This window comes from Bos taurus, chromosome 5 (genome assembly GCF_002263795.3).
Source record: "Bos taurus isolate L1 Dominette 01449 registration number 42190680 breed Hereford chromosome 5, ARS-UCD2.0, whole genome shotgun sequence".
In the NCBI taxonomy this organism is placed as follows: domain Eukaryota; kingdom Metazoa; phylum Chordata; class Mammalia; order Artiodactyla; family Bovidae; genus Bos; species Bos taurus.
Genome location: NC_037332.1, coordinates 91,674,686 through 91,694,460, shown reverse-complemented (window position 1 = coordinate 91,694,460; position 19,775 = coordinate 91,674,686). Strand labels below are relative to the sequence as shown.

The following is a 19,775-nucleotide window of genomic DNA, read 5'->3' as shown; positions in this document are numbered from 1 at the left end:
CAAGTCCATAACTATCCATCAGGAAATATCTGAACAGTTCCTTTGTCTGTTTGGGCCTAGGACTCATTCTTATTCCTTTTGGTTCATGGCTGAACCAGTGCCCCAATCCAGATAAGTAAATTACACTACTCACTATTATATGTTTCTACTGACCCATTTAGAATGGAATAAAATTTAAAATACACCCAAATAAGTCTTGTGCATATTATATAAGCATAGAAGATAATAGCTAGTCAAAAGATTAGAAGGCCTTGATAGAAATATTGGGCTAGTATTCTGGATGTTTATAATCTAGTTTTGTTATCAACCAGTGAATGACTTCAGGAAAATAGCCCAAACTCTCTTGAGTTTCAGTTTCTTCATTTATACAGTCAGGAGGTTGAATAAATCTCCAGGTTTCGTTGAATTCTAATATTCTATAATCATGTGAACAATTTTGAAAGAACATGAATTATTCAGTAGATAGAGGTTGACAATCATTTTAAAGAAGCTTTATTCACCTCTTTTCCTAGAAAAAAATTTCTTCTGTCATGTCTGATTGTTTTTAGTGTTAAAAAAAATAGCGAAGATGTTCATATTGACATTTTCCTTCCAAGCTGATGCTGAGTGTGTCATCAGATTCAAAACCTGTTGGAAAAACAGTTCTGTACTTCTGATGGTTTTCTAATTCCAACCTGACATTGGTGCTTTTAAGCTGAATAGCCTTATGGCATTCTGCATGAATTCTTACTGTGTTTTCTGAAGTCTGACATTTCTGTTACACTTAAATTTGATCTCAGATTTCTTTGCTTTTCAGTTTACCCCAAGTTGCTTTTTTTTAAAGGTCAACATTTGTTACATTGCATTTGGCTTTCACCCATCACTTCAGAAGTTTTTGAAGTAAGCTATTGACCCTACAGAAAAAGAAAGTAAGAAAGAAGTAGAAATGACAAAGTAACAAGCCAAATGGGAAGAAGTTGAAAGATGTATTTTTCTGTTGAAATTTCACTTCATAATTCCAGTGGTCCTATTGAAGCTTGTCTGAATCCGTTGTGATATTCCTATAGCCCTCTGAGATGAGAGGAATTATACATGTTTGAGAAGGAATGACAATTCCCAAGTCTGATGTTGGCAGATGACTTTGAAGCCAATTTTCCACTCATGGGAGACATAGGTTGATGTGCTGCTGTCTTAGAAACAGGGCACAGGTTCTGATTCTTTGACCAAAACTACATTGTACATCAAAGTTTTCAAAGTCTACAGTCTACAGTCATAGAAGGTCTACAGTCCTCAAGATGTTTACAGCGATGTCACAAGGTCAAAATTGTTTCCAAAGTAGTTCCAGACATCAGTTCTTTTTGTCATACTCATTTACTCATGAGTGTATAGTGGGGTTTTCCAGAGACTGCATGATATGCAGTGTTACAACAGAGTTAATGCCAAAGCAGATAGGAGAATTCAGCTGTTTTCTGTTAAGCCAGACATTAGAGACAAAAATATTAAATGATATAACTTTTCTCACTATTTTCTTTGTGAAAATGCAGCTATACTTTTAGAAACATATTGTTTATGTTAACATATAATGAATTATTGTCACTTAAAATGAATTGATAAATATATCTTAAATGTCTTGGTTGTATTTTTAATTGATAATTGTTAATAGATAGAGGCTTTCCAGGTGACTCCCCGGGAAAAATCTTCCTGCCAAAACCCAGGAGATACAGGTTCGATCCCTGAGTGGGGATAATCCCCTGGAGAAGGAAAGGGCAACCCATTCCAGTATTCTTGCCTGGGACATTCAATGGATAGAAGAACCTGGCAGGCTACAGTCCATGCAGTTGCAAAGAGTCAGACATGACTGAACATGAACACCTGCCTGCATAACCCACATAAACAAAAACTCTTTGGAATCATCTATAATTTTTAAGGATCTAAAATGTTCCAAAAGAAACTGAAGAACTTCTACTGTACAGCAGACTTTAACCACTGGTCAGTTTCTGCTTCTCCCTTGAGCCAAAGAATTACATGAATACTTGATACACTTCCTTTCCTACCCATGTAAAGATTGCAATTCCAACTTAATTTTCTGCTTGACTTTCAACTTTGTGTTTACCCTACAGTATTGGCAAAATATAGAATTGATATCTCACTGAAGTTTCTTTGAAAAATGTTTGTCTTGAATTTGCTTTCATTTTACTTAATGTTTTCACATTTTGAGGTTTTTAACCATATTTCTTAGATTCCTTTTATCAACTTTTACAGTCAGTCTGCAAGGAGTATTTTTTCCTTTGTGTCCAAATGTCCTCATTGGACAACAAGCTATTTTTAGGTAAAATCCTTTAACAATTACTGTGGCGAGTTTTATATTTATCTTAGGTATGGTATCTTGTCCTTTTAGAAATCCTAAAGATGCAATTGTTAGCTCCATTCAGAAGCAACTAAACCCTGAATATATAGAATCACTGTTCAGGAAACTCATATAAAACTGAATAGTAAGCCAGTCTTAATGTTTTTGTTTTTGACCATAATTGTAGGGTTTTTGGGGGTTTTTTTGTTCTTCTCTTCAGACATACATGGGAAGCTAAATTAGATAGCATAAAGTTAATGGACATTTAAAAATTATGTATAACCTTAAATAAGTGATTATTTCACATGGACTCTTTATTTCTAATTTTTAAAAATTTCATAATAAATGAAAATTTGTTTCGCTTACCTGGTCTCCTCCCCAACAAGCAATGAATTTTACTGATCCTATATATTTTTAATACCTTAAAACAGATAAATCTCCATTTATTACATTTTAAATTATCTATTTTCTGATTGATTATAAGGAAAGTGAAGTCGCTCAGTCATGTCCAACTCTTTGCAACCCCATGGCCTGTAGCCTACCAGGCTTCTCCATTCATGGGATTTTCCAAGCAAGGGCACTGGAGTGGGTTGCCATTTCCTTCTCCAGGGGACCTTCCCGACCCAGGGATCAAACCTGGGTCTTCCACATTGCAAGCAGATGCATTACCCTCTGAGCCACCAGATTATAAGGAAGTTTCTGATAAATATAAATGAATGAGGACCTAATTGACATCAGCCTGATGAATCCTTCTACTGAGACTTTTCTTTATTCCCCAGATTCAAGGTGTTATGTTCATGCCTACAGAAATTAGCAATCCCAAGGTTAGCAGGATCACTAGAGAGTGGCTCTAGTTTATTATCAACAAAAATTATACTTATTTTTCAAGCAAACCAGGTCGTTGGAAGTTACAATAGCCTGACTTGTGGAAAATTCAAAATAGATTGCAGTTCTTCTGATACATATGACATTTCAGCATGTAAATATCACACCACAGTCAGAGAACTAATATGAGCAGCCCTCACTTCATTGAGGAGCGAGTTACTGAGCATGAAATGCCAATAGCTATATCCCCAAAGAATGTTTAAATAGTTTCAGACAATATTACAGGGAAGAAAGGCCAGGATTTGTGGAACATATTTGTCCATTGATCTGTGGCTGAGTTCATGGCCCTGAAAAGATATTAAGCACAAATTCTCCAGGGATAGAGATCCCTATTTGGGCCTAATAGTTAAAAGAATATTCTAAAGCAAGTACAAAATATGAGGCTTGTTCTTTCACTCTACAATGTGTACTCTTAAAAGGACACATGATTTGGATCTTTGTTCTAGTAGTAATAAATTTGCATTTATTTATTTTCAATTTATTTTATTTTAAAATGTGCAATTATTTGCAATTATTAATGTATTTTCGTAATTAATTGAATGAGACTTACTTTTAAAATTACTGTTTTTTAGTAACCAATAAAACTATCATATAGAAAGTTTAAAAATCTTTAAAAATTAAGCTTTAAAAAAGAAAACTAAAGTCATCCATGACATTTCCATCTAGAAATTTGGTATTCATATTTTGATCCTTGCTTTCCATCTTTTTTGTTAAGCATGTGGAAAAATTCACAAATGTTTCATAATATTCTCATATTATTAAATATTATTTTAATATTTTAATGACAGTATTTTATCATAGAGTCATAGCACATTTAACTTAACTGCTTATTTTTAGATACTTACATTATTTCCAGTTTTATTTGCATACATATATCCTCACACACATCTTTGATTATTTCTGTAGAATAAATTCCCAAAGTAGAATTGCTTGATCAAAAATAAGCACATTTTAAAGATTCTTTTTATACATGTTGCTATATATTGCCAGCAATGTATAAAAAAGCCCCATTTTCCAGGAACTTCACCAACACTGCCAGCATCTCTTTTAATGTAGCCAACTCTTCCTAATATAGTCAGATTCAGGTTATATTTGGATATGCTTTAATGTCGTTAGGCCTTAGTCGCATCTCAGGATGTCATGTGGTTCATTTCTTGGCAGTTTCTCTTCCAATTTCTTCCTGAACTTCAAGCACCAGTAATGAATAAAAAGAGACATCCCTTTCTATAAAAACGCAAAAACATTCTTCCAACATTTGTGTGTATTAATACAAATGCATAATATTCCTTTTGGACTGTTCTATAAAGATATCACTAGTTTTTTGTTCTCCTGTTCCTAAACAGCCTGAAAAAAAATCTTTCTCTTCCATCACCATTGGATTTGTTTTTGTCTTACTGTTTTGATTGTAAGGGGGAAAAATCTGGGATTTGTATGAGTGCTTTTTGTGGAATTGAACCTCTTGCTACCAATATATAAATTATCTCAGAACACAAGAAGCATAGTATGATTTTCCTCATTATTATTGTGACCAATGCTTTTATTTTATTTTTTTGGCCATGCCACATGGCACATGGGATATTAGCTCCCTGACCACTAGGGATTGAATCCATGCCTCCCTCCCCCGCCATCCCAGCAGTGCAAGCATGGAGTCCTAACCACTGGACTGCCAGGGGGTTCCTATGATCAGTGCATTTTTATTAATCACCCAACACATATGGAGAGTGGTCTTGAATTCTGGAAATCAAAAAAGAAGATAGAACAATCCTTAGCTACAGTATATTCACTAGTTGAGGAATGAGGATACATATTACTAAAATGATAAATGCTTTCACACACTGTCATACCCAATTGCCCAGTGGAGGAAACCACTCAATGCCCTGGGAGTTGAGAAAAGTGATTGCTAAAGACTGGCATAGTGGCCTTCAAGAGAATATGATCTACAGTTTAAAGGAGAACTAGAAGTCTAAGAAGAGAAGGGAGGGTGTTCTAAGCAGAGGTTACAGTGCTTACAAAGGTGAGAATGAACATAGCATGTTCAAAGTAAAAACAGCATACAATGAGCCAGGGCAGTTTATCCAGTATTACAGTAGTACAAAAATCTGGAGTGTTCGGCTAGCTTTTAATATGTAAATAAATAGTATGGGCCTGAACGTTTCTTTGAAAATAGAAAACCATTTACTGTTTTATGGGAAATGAATTTACAAAATAATTCAGGAAATTTTATAAGGTAATACTATGAAAAATGCTAATACCAGTGTGAGCCAAGTATAGCCTAGCACAGGTAATTGCAGAAGAAACTGAAAACAAGCACAGAGTACTTCCCTGGTGGCCTGGGGTAGAGGAATCCGCCTGCCAATGCAGGAGATGCAGAAGACATGGGTTCGATCCCTGGATAGGGAAGATGCCCTGAAGGAGGAAATGGCAACCCACTCCAGTATTCTTGTCTGGGAAATCCCATAAACAGAAGAACCTGGCAGGCTACAGTCCATGGTGTCACAAAAGAATTGGACACAACTTGGTGACTAAATAACAACATTGGTGCGAGAGCCATTGGGATAGAAAAATTAACAGAACTTGGCAACTGATCAGATGTAAAGATAAGAGACTACTAGAAATTCCGCAAACTTTTATTCTGTTATGCTTGGACTAGGGATATAAATGAATGAGTCTACCCTCAACCTTGTGTTTAGAATCCCATAGAAAAAGGGGTAATTCTAGAAAGTGGCTGAAACAGCTTTACCAGTAAATTGATGCTTGAACTTTGTCTTCGAGGATGAATTGAATTTCACCAGATAGAAAGAGGGGGAATTAAATGATGAATCTTTAGCAAAGAGGGAGAAAACATAATCATTAACATTTCAGACCTACATGACTGGAGAAAGATGATAACACAGAGTGTGAGACAGAAGTCTGGCAGTAGTGATGCTTTAGATGGAAAGATAACTAATTAAATTTAGACATTTCTGAAATATGTAGAGAGTGTCCACCAATCTAGAGATAATGGGGACAGGTAAGTGAACAAAACAGGCAAAATTTTTCTGTTTTCAAGGACTTTACATTCTAGTGTTTGGAAATAAGCACATGATTAGAGATACAGTGTTTACCAAGGAGTTTTCTTTTGTTGTGATGTTTATTTTCTGTTTTTCCTCCTTTGCTGTCATTCACATCAGTAAGATGAAATAGGCACACAGGAAAGCAAGGATGACTAGTATCTGACCTAAGTCTTCACTTAGGCAACAAAATGTACCAAGTAACTATTCCCCCAAGACTTCAAAGTGTCCTCAAACTGACCTTGATGTCTACAAGCCTCAGACAAATGGTTTAGTAATTGAGAGAAATAAATTAGAGTCAATCACATTTAGTTAGGAGAAAATAAAGTCTTAGTGTGCTAAAACAAGCTGACCTTCTTCCAGCTTTGAATTTTTATTACACCCTTTCTTCTTTCCTTCTGTGCGTGATGCTATGCTGAAATCTTCTGACCTTAGTGGTACTTCATGAGATGTGCCTGGACTACAGTCTCAGTAGGTCTTATTGCTAGAATATTCGTAGAGAAAAAATTATTGGAAAAGTATATGTAGATCAGAAGTAAGGGTTTTGAATGACCAACCTTGGAAGTGAAATTCTTATTGCATTTAAAATGCTCAATTTAAGATTAATTAGGTCCCATTTGTTTGTTTTTGCTTTTATTTCCAATATTCCAGGAGGTGGGTCATAGAGGATCCTGCTGTGATGTATGTCAGAGAGTGTTTTGCCTATGTTCTCCTCTAGGAGTTTTATAGTTTCTGGTCTTACGTTTAGATCTTTAATCCATTTTGAGTTTATTTTTGTGTATGGTGTTAGAAAGTGTTCTAGATTCATTCTTTTACAAGTGGTTGACCAGATTTCCCAGCACCACTTGTTAACCTTAAAAGCTTCTGCACAGCTAAGGAAACTATTAGCAAGGTGAAAAGACAGCCTTCAGAATGGGAGAAAATAATAGCAAATGAAGCAACTGACAAACAACTAATCTCAAAAATATACAAGTAAGTCCTATAGCTCAACTCCAGAAAAATAAATGACCCAATCAAAAAATGGGCCAAAGAACTAAATAGACATTTCTCCAAAGAAGACATACAGATGGCCAACAAACACATGAAAAGATGCTCAACATCACTCATTATCAGAGAAATGCAAATCAAAACCACTATGAGGTACCATTTCACGCCAGTCAGAATGGCTGCGATCCAAAAGTCTACAAGCAATAAATGCTGGAGAGGGTGTGGAGAAAAGGGAACCTTCTTACACTGTTGGTGGGAATGCAAACTAGTACAGCCACTATGGAGAACAGTGTGGAGATTCCTTAAAAAACTGGAAATAGAACTGCCTTATGATCTAGCAATCCCAGTGCTGGGCATACACACTGAGGAAACCAGAAAGGAAAGAGACACGTGTACCCCAATGTTCATCGCAGCACTGTTTATAATAGCCAGGACATGGAAGCAACCTAGATGTGCATCAGCAGATGAATGGATAAGAAAGTGGTGGTACATATACACAATGGAGTATTACTCAGCCATTAAAAAGAATACATGTGAATCAGTTCTAATGAGGTGGATGAAACTGGAGCCTATTATACAGAGTGAAGTAAGCCAGAAGGAAAAACACCAATACAGTATACTAACGCATATATATGGAATTTAGAAAGATGGTAACAATAACCCTGTGTACGAGACAGCAAAAGAGTCACTGATGTGTAGAACAGTCTTATGGACTCTGTGGAAGAGGGAGAGGGTGGGAAGATTTGGGAGAATGGCATTGAAACATGTAAAATGTCATGTATGAAACGAGATACCAGTCCAGGTTCGATGCATGATACTGGATGCTTGAGGCTAGTGCACTGGGATGACCCAGAGGGATGGTATGGGGAGGGAGGAGGGAGGAGGGTTCAGGGTGGGGAACACATGTATACCTGTGGCGGATTCATTTTGATATTTGGCAAAACTAATACAATTATGTAAAGTTTAAAAATAAAATTAAATTTAAAAAAATTAAAAATTAAAATGCTCAATTTAAATGAATGAAGAGAAAATATGTAACCTGTTTAAGCACCACATTTCAAACTGCTGTCAAAGACAGTTGGGAAGATACTGAGTAGTGCTATTTTTGTCCTTTATACTATAGCTGCATGTATTCCTTTCACCCTTAAGTAACCGGACATGCTGAAAAGAGACTTGGCATTAGAGACAAAGTTTTCTGACCCCCACAGTCTTTAGAGCTCTCACCTGAAAAGCATTCACTTAGTTCCCATGCAAAAAATTTGAGGGTCTTGTTTATTCTTTTTTTTGTTGTTGTTTCTAAGTGAATTGCTCTAAACTGTTCCTTTGAATTTTAAATTGTGCATATTAATTTTTTAAGATTTGTTTATTTAAAATAATAAATAAAGGTGTTTCTCTCACCAAAACCCTTGCTATATTTATTTATCATGTCAAAGCAGGTGTGTCAAATTTATATCTAAACAATTTCCGGGAGCTCTGGCAATGTAGGAGATACAAGAAACTCCAGTTTGATCCCCGGATCAGGAAGATCCCTGAGGAAGGGAATGGCAACCTGCTCCAGTATTCTTGCCTGGAGAATCCCATAGAGAGAGAAGCCTGCCGGGTTACAGTCCATGGGGTCAAAAAAGAGTCGGACATGACTGAGCACGTGTGCGCATACTCACACACACAATTCTACTGATGGAGCAGTGTTAGTTGTTCTGAGGAGCACAGTCATCCATCAGTATCGTTAGTTCCAACACCCCTGCAGAAACCAAAATCTAGAAGCTCAAGTCCCTTATATAAAAGGGCATAGTATACAGTCCACACTATGTACCCACAGATGAGAACCCTCCAATATGGAGGGGGACTGTAGGGTTTCAGATGTGAACTACCTTCATAAATTTAGTTTAGTAGCAAGCTTTTATTGTGTTTAGTTGGTGCTAAATCTTACACCAGGCATATGAAGTTCAAAATGAGTAAGGCATAGTTACATTCAAGAACTTAACAGCCTAGTATGATTTAGCTGTATTACATTATTTGTGTTTATTTATTGTAAGATACATTAGATTTCTTGTTTTTTATTATTCTCTGCCCAAAGACTCATTTAAATATATTTTATCCCATTTTTAATCATATAAGCCATCAGATCTCCAGCTAGTAATTATTTACTTAAATATATGGCTAAATAATAAGCAAGGATTTTCATGTATTTTTAAAAAATCTTAGATATCCTATAATCCACATTTTATAGGCAGAAAAGTTGGCAGGAATCTGACTTAAACTCATGTTTCCAAAATCTAGTCAAAAGAACTTTTGACTGCAGTTCATAGAGCACAGAATATGAAAACAAAAAAGAATGATTATTTGATGCTAATGATTATCTTAAATGATTGTGAGATTATTTTATCTAATGCATTGGGGGTGGAGTTAATTCTCTGTTTTCCTGATATTTCTCATGCATTATTGTAAGCTATTAACAGCTTAGTAAGTGTATTTACTTTGTTTTAGTTTTCCAGATCAAGAAATTCGTAACGTGGCAGTTCAGCAGTTAGACAACCTCTTGAATGATGAACTACTGGAATATCTCCCACAGCTAGTTCAGGTAAGGACAGCAAAGTTGCCAAGGGATTCCAGGATTTTAACCAATAATTCTCTAAAACAGGTCCCAGTGAATCAACAGTAGCCTACATTAAAAGTGATAATTTCAGTTTGGCTAGCCAAGGGGCTAAAAATACAGCTGTCAACTTGGGTATCATGGAAATTCTCTACCCAAAATTGATATGGTTACAAAAAAGGTATATAAACACCAAAAGGGAAATTTTTTTTAAAAAAACACCTTCACTTATTAATTAGAACAGGGAAAAAAAAATACTGTGATGAAAAATTGGTATCCAACTGTATATATAAAACTATAAAAAAGTAACCAAATAAACATTATGTAGAAAGTAGTCATTTACTAGATATCTGTTCATAATATTTTTCTTGCTTTTCCCATATTCTAATATTAATTACAGATTTTAAAACAGTAGTTTCTTACAATCAAATTCTGCTGCCAGATAGTAGTTTTGTGACATCATATATCATGATATTGGAGTAATTTTGGAAAATACTATAAACTTATCTAGAAATCTGATCATGGTCTGATTTAGTTTGACTATGTTACCATTTAAACAATTGCACAAATAGTCATGTATATGATTGAATATCCAAAATATAAACAATGATTTTTTTCTAAGTTAACTGGATACTGAATGCTGAATAGGTCTAAAATAGGGGTCTGTATGTTTTTCTTTTGCTTTGTTTTTAACTCAGGTGTTTTCTTATCTGAAAGATCAGGTCATTGTTATAAGCTATTTTAAATGCCAGGTGCCTCAGGTTTTGAATTTAAGACAGAGACCCTGAGACTAAAGTGCTGCTAAGCTGCTAAGTCAATTCAGTCGTGTCCGACTCTGTGCGACCCCACAGACGGCAGCCCACCAGGCTCCCCCGTCCCTGGGATTCTCCAGGCAAGAACACTGGAGTGGGTTGCCATTTCCTTCTCCAATGCATGAAAGTGAAAAGTCAAAGTGAAGTCGCTCAGTCGTGCGCGACTCTTAGCGACCCCGTGGACTAGAGCCCACCAGGCTCCTCCGTCCATGGGATTTTCCAGGCAAGAGTACTGGAGTGGGGTGCCATTGCCTTCTCTGGAGACTAAAGTGAGGAGCCTCTAATAATAGAATTGAATTCTATGTTACTTTACAATCAGAACATGTACTTCTCTGAAGGCCTTAAAGAGAGAACTGATCTAGCAGCATGTGTACTGTAGAGTTACTAACACCACTCCTTACAGTTGTGATTTCCCTAGCCTTGCAGGAGTATGTAGTGTAGTGAGAATAAAAATTAATTCAACTTGCAGAAACACTATTCATCTCATGCCTCTTGAGTATGGGCAACATGCTATATCTAACCCAACTCAAAAAAAGGAAATTTCTACAATAGTATATGTAAATTAAATCTTTGAAAGCCAGAATCTGAGTCAATAACACTTGACACTAGGAATGTGGCTGAGAGACTTATGCCTGTAAATGCAAATTCATTTATAAGATAAGTCGCACCCAGGACCCAGCATTGCAAATACACAGAGGTAAAGATAGGTAACGTTGCAAATATTCCCTAATTAAAAATGATAATTATAAAATCATGTGAGATGGAAAGAAATATTTAATGTGACTGGAAAATTAATAACAAATGGGAAGAATTTTCAAAACATTAATTGTGAGATTTGCCCTTAAAATTTCGATGCTGCACCCTAACTTTCCAAGACATAAAAAAAAAAAATTCCTACCCTGCTGATTATTTTCTGGAATCATGTTATTTTTTATGCATTATTTTATTAGAACTGTGCAGGCTATGTTAAAGAGCAATATGAAGTTACTTTAAGACCATGATGAAAACAGAAAGTATGGTTCTTAAAGTGTTAGTCACTCAATAGTGTCCAACTCTTTGTGACCATGTGGACTGTAGCCTGCCAGGCTCCTCTGTCCATGGAATTCTACAGACAAGAATACCGGAGTAGATTGCCATTCCCTTCTCCAGGAAATCTTTGTGACCCAAGGATCAAACCCTGGTCTCCCGAATTGCAGGCAGATTCTTTACTGTCTGAGGCACCAGGGAAGCTTATGGTTCATAGCTAATGCTCTAATAAGCCACAGACCCAGAGGTCACTGCAAACCACAGGCTGTAGGTAGGTTTCAAGAAGAGAGTTCAAAACAATGTTGTTGTTGTTCCATTTCCTTAGTTGAATCCAACTCTTTTGCGACCTCATAGACTATATCCTGCCAGGCTCCTCTGTCTGTGAGATTTCCCAGGCAAGAATACTGAAGTGGGTTGCCATTTCCTTCTCTAGGGTATCTTCCCAACCCAGGGATTGAACCCACCTCTCCTGCATTGGTACACAGATTCTTAACCACTGAGACAACTAGGAAGCCAACGAAATATGCATCCAAAATATTGTCTCCTGATGATGATGCAGGATGTAGGGAGAAATTGTAGCAGTAGACAGAATGATGCAGTGAATTTGGAAGCAAGGGAGGCCATTCATGATCAGTAAGTAGTTTCTGGGTTCAGAAAGAAATCACAAGGAAGTCTTCAAAGAAAGCTAAAAGACAAGCATGGAAGTAGACTCTGAGGTATCTCTCTCCTGCTAATGTACTCATAGGATATGTTCACGATAAGGGCATGAACACAGCCCATGGTCTAGTCAATCCAATATTAGCATGTTACTTAAAGAAGGTCATAACTGCAGTTTAAGACAGCACACATTATGATCCTTATATATTCAGACAGCATCACGAGTTTATGCAAATTTGCTGAGATCATCTTTGACATTCTCACACTTCAAGAATTCATAAACATTCCCATCCTGGAGAATAATTAGCATACTGAGGTGTTTCTTTAGGTGTGTGTTGAATGAATGTTGTTCCCATTTTTTCTGCTCTCTGGACTGTGGTGTTAACTCTGTGTGTGTATGTGACTTAAATGGCTTATGGAGCAACACGCCATAGAATCTTTGTTTCTCAAGCAGGAATAAGTACTTTTAGAAAGATAGGAAGAAAGCCTGACATTCATTTTCACAGCTTATTGTGGTTCATGAGATGATGATGATGATGATGATGAGGGCCCAGACACCGAGTGCTGATGGTGAAGTCCCTGTAGAGTGGGTGTGGAAGTCTAAATTAGGTCTCAAAGGTTGCTGTTGCTGTCTGTGTTTTTCCCTCAGGTTGGATATCCTAGAAAACATTAGAAAGTTGTTCACGTTGCAGATGAAGGAATGGGAGATTGGAGGATGGGTGGATTATGTGTCCACCAAAAGGCAGCTTTGACACTTTAAAGTAAAGCTTCAAATTCTGCAGGTTAATACTCAATAGGTGATTTCAGTTAAGGCTTTGATTTTGTGGGGCTTCCCTGATAGCTCAGTTGGTAAAGAATCTGTGTGCAATACAGGATACCCCGGTTCAATTCCTGGGTAGGAAGACCCCCTGGAGAAGGGGTAGGCTACCCACTGCAGCATTCTTGGGCTTCCCTAGAGGCTCAACTAGTAAAGTATCTGCCCACAATGTGGGAGACATGGGTTCGATCCAGGCTACCCACTCCAGTATTCTGGCCTATAGAATTCCATGGATCCATGGGGTCACAAAAAGTCGGACACAACTGAATGACTTTCACTTTTTCAAACCAAAAGAAGAGAATCATCTATTGTTTAATAATGCCATTTTTTTAATATCCAAGACACTGTTCATGATATTACTTTCTGTGTGCCAGGATTCTCTCCCTAGGCGTGGTTGAACTCCACCAACCACCAGGTCTTATTTATTCTGTGATACTAAAAGCCAAAAAAAAAAAATTGTGTGATGTGTATATGCTCTATTAGTTACACACCAAATGATAAAGCTATTAAATATAAGTATTTTGTCAAAACTTTTATGCTGTTTTCCCTTTCTCAAGCCTCTTAAGTACCTCTGTATTCTGCTATAATTTTGTTACTGAGGAAAAAAAAAAAAGTAAAGTAATTGATCTCTTACTTCAGGCTGTCAAGTTTGAATGGAACCTTGAGAGTCCTCTGGTGCAACTTCTGTTACACCGCTCACTACAAAGTGTCCAGATTGCCCATCGTCTTTACTGGTAAGATTAACCAAAGTAGGGCAGGATGCCTTTTTTTTATTGTCAACTTCTTTTTGTGGGGCAGCTTTTCCTTATAAACCTGATTCAAACTTCCACTTAAAATTCAGCCAAATGTGAGTCTTTATCAGGGTTATTTTTACTTATGAGTATAATTTAACTGTCATTGTCTTCAAAATCTTCCTTTTGTACTGTTGCTGCTCTTTAAATCCAACTGGAATTTGAAATCTAGGTGATCCTTTTCCAATAGCTTTAAATCGCAAGGTCTACATGTGGTCACATCCACTTGTTGAATATTTCAGTTTAAAATCTAGTTATAAGATCCTGTATGTTTTGGAAGAATGTAAGCTTGAAAAGTAACTTCTGTAACAATATTAGTTACAAACAGTGGGATCGAGGCCAATATATACTGTCTTAAGCTTATAATTCCTGGAGCACTAAAGTTTTCCAAAAACATTAACTTTGAATATTATTAGTGAAGAAGTTAGATTTATTTAAGATATATCAGGATTTCTCCCATCACTGCCTGCTCCTGATCCTACTAAACAACGTGTTCTTTCGATGCTGTTCTCCCTACTGTTATTACTAAATTTGCACAAAAAATTTAGCAATTACAAGTGTCAGTAACCTAAGGATGGAATTGAATCTATCTTTTTTCCTCACATATGTATAACAAGCATCATTTATTGGCTTCAATTGCTAGTGAAGAACCTTAATTAATGGGAAAAAAGAAAGTCAATATAATTTTTGAATATCATGTTTTTCTACTTCAAAAAACATTGTTCTTGTTGACATCACTCTTCCCATGAAAATGACTCAAGGATTTCATATAAAAATAGAAATACAAGGAATTGTCAAGCCCTAATGTTTGATTAGATGCAGATTTCCATTTCAAGTGTCTAATAGAAAAGCCAGATCATTTTCCTCTAGTATGTCAGTATAATTAGGCATCAGATACATTGGCCAACAGCAGGCCTTCCACTAAGTAGACTCTCTTCATCAGACTCTGAATTAAGTCTTATTCTCTTACATTTTTCCAACAGCTACTTTGATGATAAGGTAAGTTAAGTGGATATATTTGTTGGTATTTCACTGTCGTATTAAAGCTAGAACTCCATTATCCTCAACATTTATTTCCCTTAAAGCTTGACTTTTTTTCACTTTTCACTTTTTTAAAACATGTTTACTAAAATGAAGACATATTCAAAAGTAACATGACTACATAATAGTCTTGATTTAAATATTTGAACCAAAACATAATATAAAATATATAAAGTAGAAGAGCAAATAAAAAGATCATTTAGAAAAATTAGAATAAAATATTGAGGACTTACATCGATTGTTATAATACTAGTACTAGAACCATCTTAGTAAGTTCTTCATCTGCTAAGGGTGCGAAAGTGGAGTCATTTGATAGGAAACAGTGAATACAGACAGAGCTGTCAATCAATGCCACACTTGCAGGTTCACAATAAATACAATACAGTCACTTTTCAAAGAAGGTGGGAGGAAAGACTTTCTCAGTATAGAACTCACCCTTACGAAAAAGAGAAAAAAGAGTAACAAAGCCCATTTCCCTTCTCACTGATTTAAGAAGAGAGTAAGATAGAGGAACTAGAAAAAGATATAAGTTATAAATGGACTGCTTGTTTCTGAATGCTTAATTTATGAAAATACGAAAAGAACAAGACAACATGGAGGGAAATTTTAAAATACCCATCTCATTTTAAAACTTAAGAATTAAGAATCAGGCAAAATGTTGTAAACATCAAAGTACATTACATATATTTAAAATATATCTTGGAGTTAAAAAAAAAAAAAGCTTCTGCCTAGCATCGTATTTGGGGCATCCCAGGTGGCTTGATTGGAGAAGGCAATGGCAACCCACTCCAGTACTCTTGCCTGGCAAATCCCATGGATGGAGGAGCCTGGTAGGCTGCCATCTCTGGGGTCGCACAGAGTCGGACATGACTGAAGTGACTTAGCCGCAGCAGAAGCAGCAGCAGGTGGCTTGGTGGTAAAGAATCCACCTGCAGTGCAGGAGACGCAGGATTTGCAGATTTGATCCCTGGGTTGGGAGAATACCTTGGAGAAAAAAAAAAATGGCAACCCACTCCAATATTCTTGCCTGGAGAATCCCGTGGACAGAGAAGCCTGGCAGGCTACAGTCCATGGGATCGCAGAGTCCGACACGACTGAGCGACTGAGAATGAGCATCATATTTAGGGGACATTTGTATGTAGAATGCTGAGTTTAAACTTCAAAGATGCAGCTCAGACTCCTCATGATACACTTGAAAACATTCTCAATTTATCTTTCCTTAGAAAACAAAGCAACAACAATAAAAAACCAATATCTGATAACTTTTAAAAAAAAGTTCCATCAGACATCAGTTTAATGATTTTTTTCCACTTGGGTGAGCTCCTGCTTCTTCATATTCAGCATATTCAGCACTGAACTCAATGACTTACCCTGCTCACTCAGGTCTTGGAAGCTTTTCTGGACCCTCCCTGTTTCTCACTAATATGCTCAGTTGTTTACCAAGCCCTGTAATCGTATACCTCCCAAATAGGTCTCCCCCAAACAGTTGCTTCCACCTGCCACTGATCAGAAGGTTAACTCCTCAGATATTGAATTGTGAATAAACGGGCTTTCACAGAAACCATCTTGACTACTTACCATCACTGCCGGCAGCCTTCCTGAAAAGGGAAATTGATTTGGAGTTACTGCAAGTCTCCTCCATTGAAAGGGTGACATAGGATGAATATCCCCAATTTCTTATGGAAAGGGAGCTAACAATAAGCTTTGGATTGGGAAAGTTTAAAAGCTCTCAATCACAGTTTGCACCCTAAAAGGTGGCTGTAGATTGGTAGGGTAGCATTTGGAGTTCATACTTAAGAGGCCCCTCCCCCATCATATAGCAATTATAGAAATTTAAGCTCAGACCCTTTCCTTTTTGAATAAGAAATAAACAGCCATCGCTAGCTGATAGTGAGACACTGGATTGAATGGGATATCCCCAAAAAGATATTTACATCTTAACTCCAGGAACCTGTGACTCTGAACTTATTTGGGTCTTTAAAGATATAATTAAATTTAAAATCTTGAGATTAAATTGTCCTATTTTATCAGTGTGTGAGTGCTAAGTTCCTTCAGTCATGTTCAACTCTGTGCGACACCATGGACCATAACCTTCCAGGCTCCTATGTCCAAGGGATTTTCCAGGCAAGAATACTGGAGCAGGTTGCAATGCCCTTCTCCAGGGGATCTCCCTGACTCAGGGATCGAACCCAAGTCTCTGGTGTCTCCTGCATTGGCAGGCAGGTTGTTTACCACTGAGCCACCTGGGAAATCCAGTGTGGGTTTTTATCAGAGTGGGTCCTCAATCCACTGACAACTGTCCTTGTAAGAAACAGAAGAGAAGACACACACATGCAGAAAAGGCCATGTGGAGTATCACTGATACTCTGATGGGAGTGATACAGAAAAGGCCATGTGGAGTATCACTGATACACTGATGGGAGTGATACAGCCCAAAGCCAAGGAATGTCCAGAGTCACCAGGAGCTAGAAGAGGCAAGGGAGGATTCTCCCTCTGAGCCTTGAGAGGGAGCACATCCCAATCTCGATTTCAAACGTCTGGTCTCCAGAGTTGTGAGATTAATCTCGATTGTTCAGTGTGTGTTGATCTCTTGTGGCAGCCACAGGAAGTACACAGCAAGGACAGGACTTTGTGAAGGGCCCTGACTAGACGCTCTGATGACACATCACACAGGAAGCTTCTCCTGACTCTTTCCACAGCCACTGTCCAGCATGAGTACTGCTCCCGTGCTGTCTCCCAACACCCTATATGACTCCCCAGGTGTCATGTCACATTCCTTAACACTTCTGTTCCCCTGTCTGCTTCCCCTCCTAGTCCTTATAGTAACCCATGATAGCTATCATGTCATACTCATCAACGTACTAATCATACCAATGCCTGAAACTCAGGAGATACTGACAAAAAACATTTTTTAAGTTAGGAAACCAGAGAAATTTCTTTAAGGCCAGCAATAGTTTCACATACAGGGAATTCAGTGCACTCTCAAAGGTACTGTCAGTACCCTAGGCAGATCCCCTCTACCAGCTGGTGGACCTATCTTGCAGCTTCTGTGAATATTGACCACAAATTGACAGCTGCCTCTTCTCTGCAGAATTGGTCTCTGCTAACATAGCTACCTAGTCTGGGGAGTGGGAAATCATTAAGGTACCATTTTCATTCCAAGCCTCCACCCAGATGACTCAAAGCTAGATTAGACCTTGATCTCCTGGTTAACTCCTTCCCCTCCCCTACAGTGCTTCTCACTCCCTCAAAGGTTTTTTTTTTTTTTTTTTTCGCTGAAGAGTACTCCTTCAGTAAATCACATCCACCTTAATTCCTGTGTTATAATCTGTTCTAGGGAAGCTTAGCTAAGATAAACATTTCTTTATCAAAGAAAACTAATTCAAATATTTGATTAAAAAAAATTGGAGCATCAGTATGCTAGACACGTATCATAAGTGGAAAAGCAATACTGCAGTCTTTCATATTCCTAATAGTATTAATAAGTCTGGCTGAATGAGCTGCGAGAGAGCCATTTTGAATAAAAATCTGTATAAATTGTTTTTTTAAGTCATATCCTACAAAACTCTGAAAGTGTTCTCTTCAAAGTGTGAGGATAACCTGAGATGAAATGCCCATTGGCAGACTCTCCAAGAACAACAATATTTTTCTGTTTTATTTGCTGATAAATAATGTCATATTTATCAAGTACTATCAAGTATATAATGTTTATTTATCAAATATATCATATGTATCAAGTACTATCAAGGACAGTACTTGGCACTTGACAAATTCTCGATAACTTGCTACTGAAGGAATGAATAAGACAAAGTTGCCCCAGGCCCAGCTGGGTACATGCAGACTTGTGACAGAAGGGGGCAGAAGAGAGCTGCTTGAGTGGTCAATCGGTCTTGAAGCCAAACAATGCTGGCAAGGAGAGCAGCATCAGGTGATTGGCCCCTGATGCAGCAGTGTCTGCTGAAACAGCTGGGAGAACGCCGCAGTAAACTAAGGCACTGAGTCTCTGGGACCACGAGGACTTTCCAGGGTGGCCCATGGTATCAAAGGACTGTATGAGCTCTAATGTAGGACGCATAAAATTGAGATGATTTGAAAACTGACCAGTCATTTTCTTAACAATCTACCTTAAACTTTTCTTATCTAGAATTTTGGGGCAATTTCTCAAATCAGGGACTACTCTAAATAAAGCAAAATAATGTGGAAATTTTGCATCATGTGATCTGAAGTCACATGTCCCCCTTCAGTTTAGTTCAGTTCAGTTGCTCAGTCTTGTCCGACTCTTTGTGACTCCATGAATCGCAGCACGCCAGGCCTCCCTGTCCATCACCATCTCCCGGAGTTCATTCAAACTCACCCTACCCCTTTTCTAAATTTGTCTCTCACCAATGCCTGAAATTCTCTCATTAGCAACCACTCCTTTTGGTTAAATAATGTTCCCTCTCAGAAGTACTCTTCTCATATATACATATATATGCTGCTGCTGCTACTGCTAAGTCGCTTCAGTCGTGTCCGACTCTGTGCGGCCCCATAGACGGCAGCCCACCAGGCTCCTCTGTCCCTGGAATTCTCCAGGCAAGAACACTGGCATTGTTGCCATTTCCTTCTCTGATGCATGAAAGTGAAAAGTCAAAGTGAAGTCGCTCAGTCATGTCCGACTCTTCACGACCCCATGGACTGCAGCCTACCAGGCTCCTCTGCCCATGGGATTTTCCAGGCAAGAGTACTGGAGTGGGGTGCCATTGCTTTCTCCAATATATATATATATTCAGAACATAATGCTTATGAGGAAT

General features: G+C 37.6%; 1 protein-coding gene across 5 annotated transcripts in view; it reads left to right on the top strand.

Annotated features, from left to right (window-relative positions):
• The window catches only part of PIK3C2G (phosphatidylinositol-4-phosphate 3-kinase catalytic subunit type 2 gamma), a 669,869-nt gene that overhangs the window by 374,135 nt on the left and 275,959 nt on the right, over window positions 1-19,775 (top strand). For all 5 annotated transcript variants that reach the window (XM_059886331.1, XM_059886332.1, XM_010805449.4 and 2 more), the window contains 2 exons: window positions 9,736-9,829; window positions 13,793-13,887. In XM_059886331.1, the coding sequence (XP_059742314.1) occupies window positions 9,736-9,829; window positions 13,793-13,887 (189 nt within the window). The remainder of the gene's footprint in view (window positions 1-9,735; window positions 9,830-13,792; window positions 13,888-19,775) is intronic.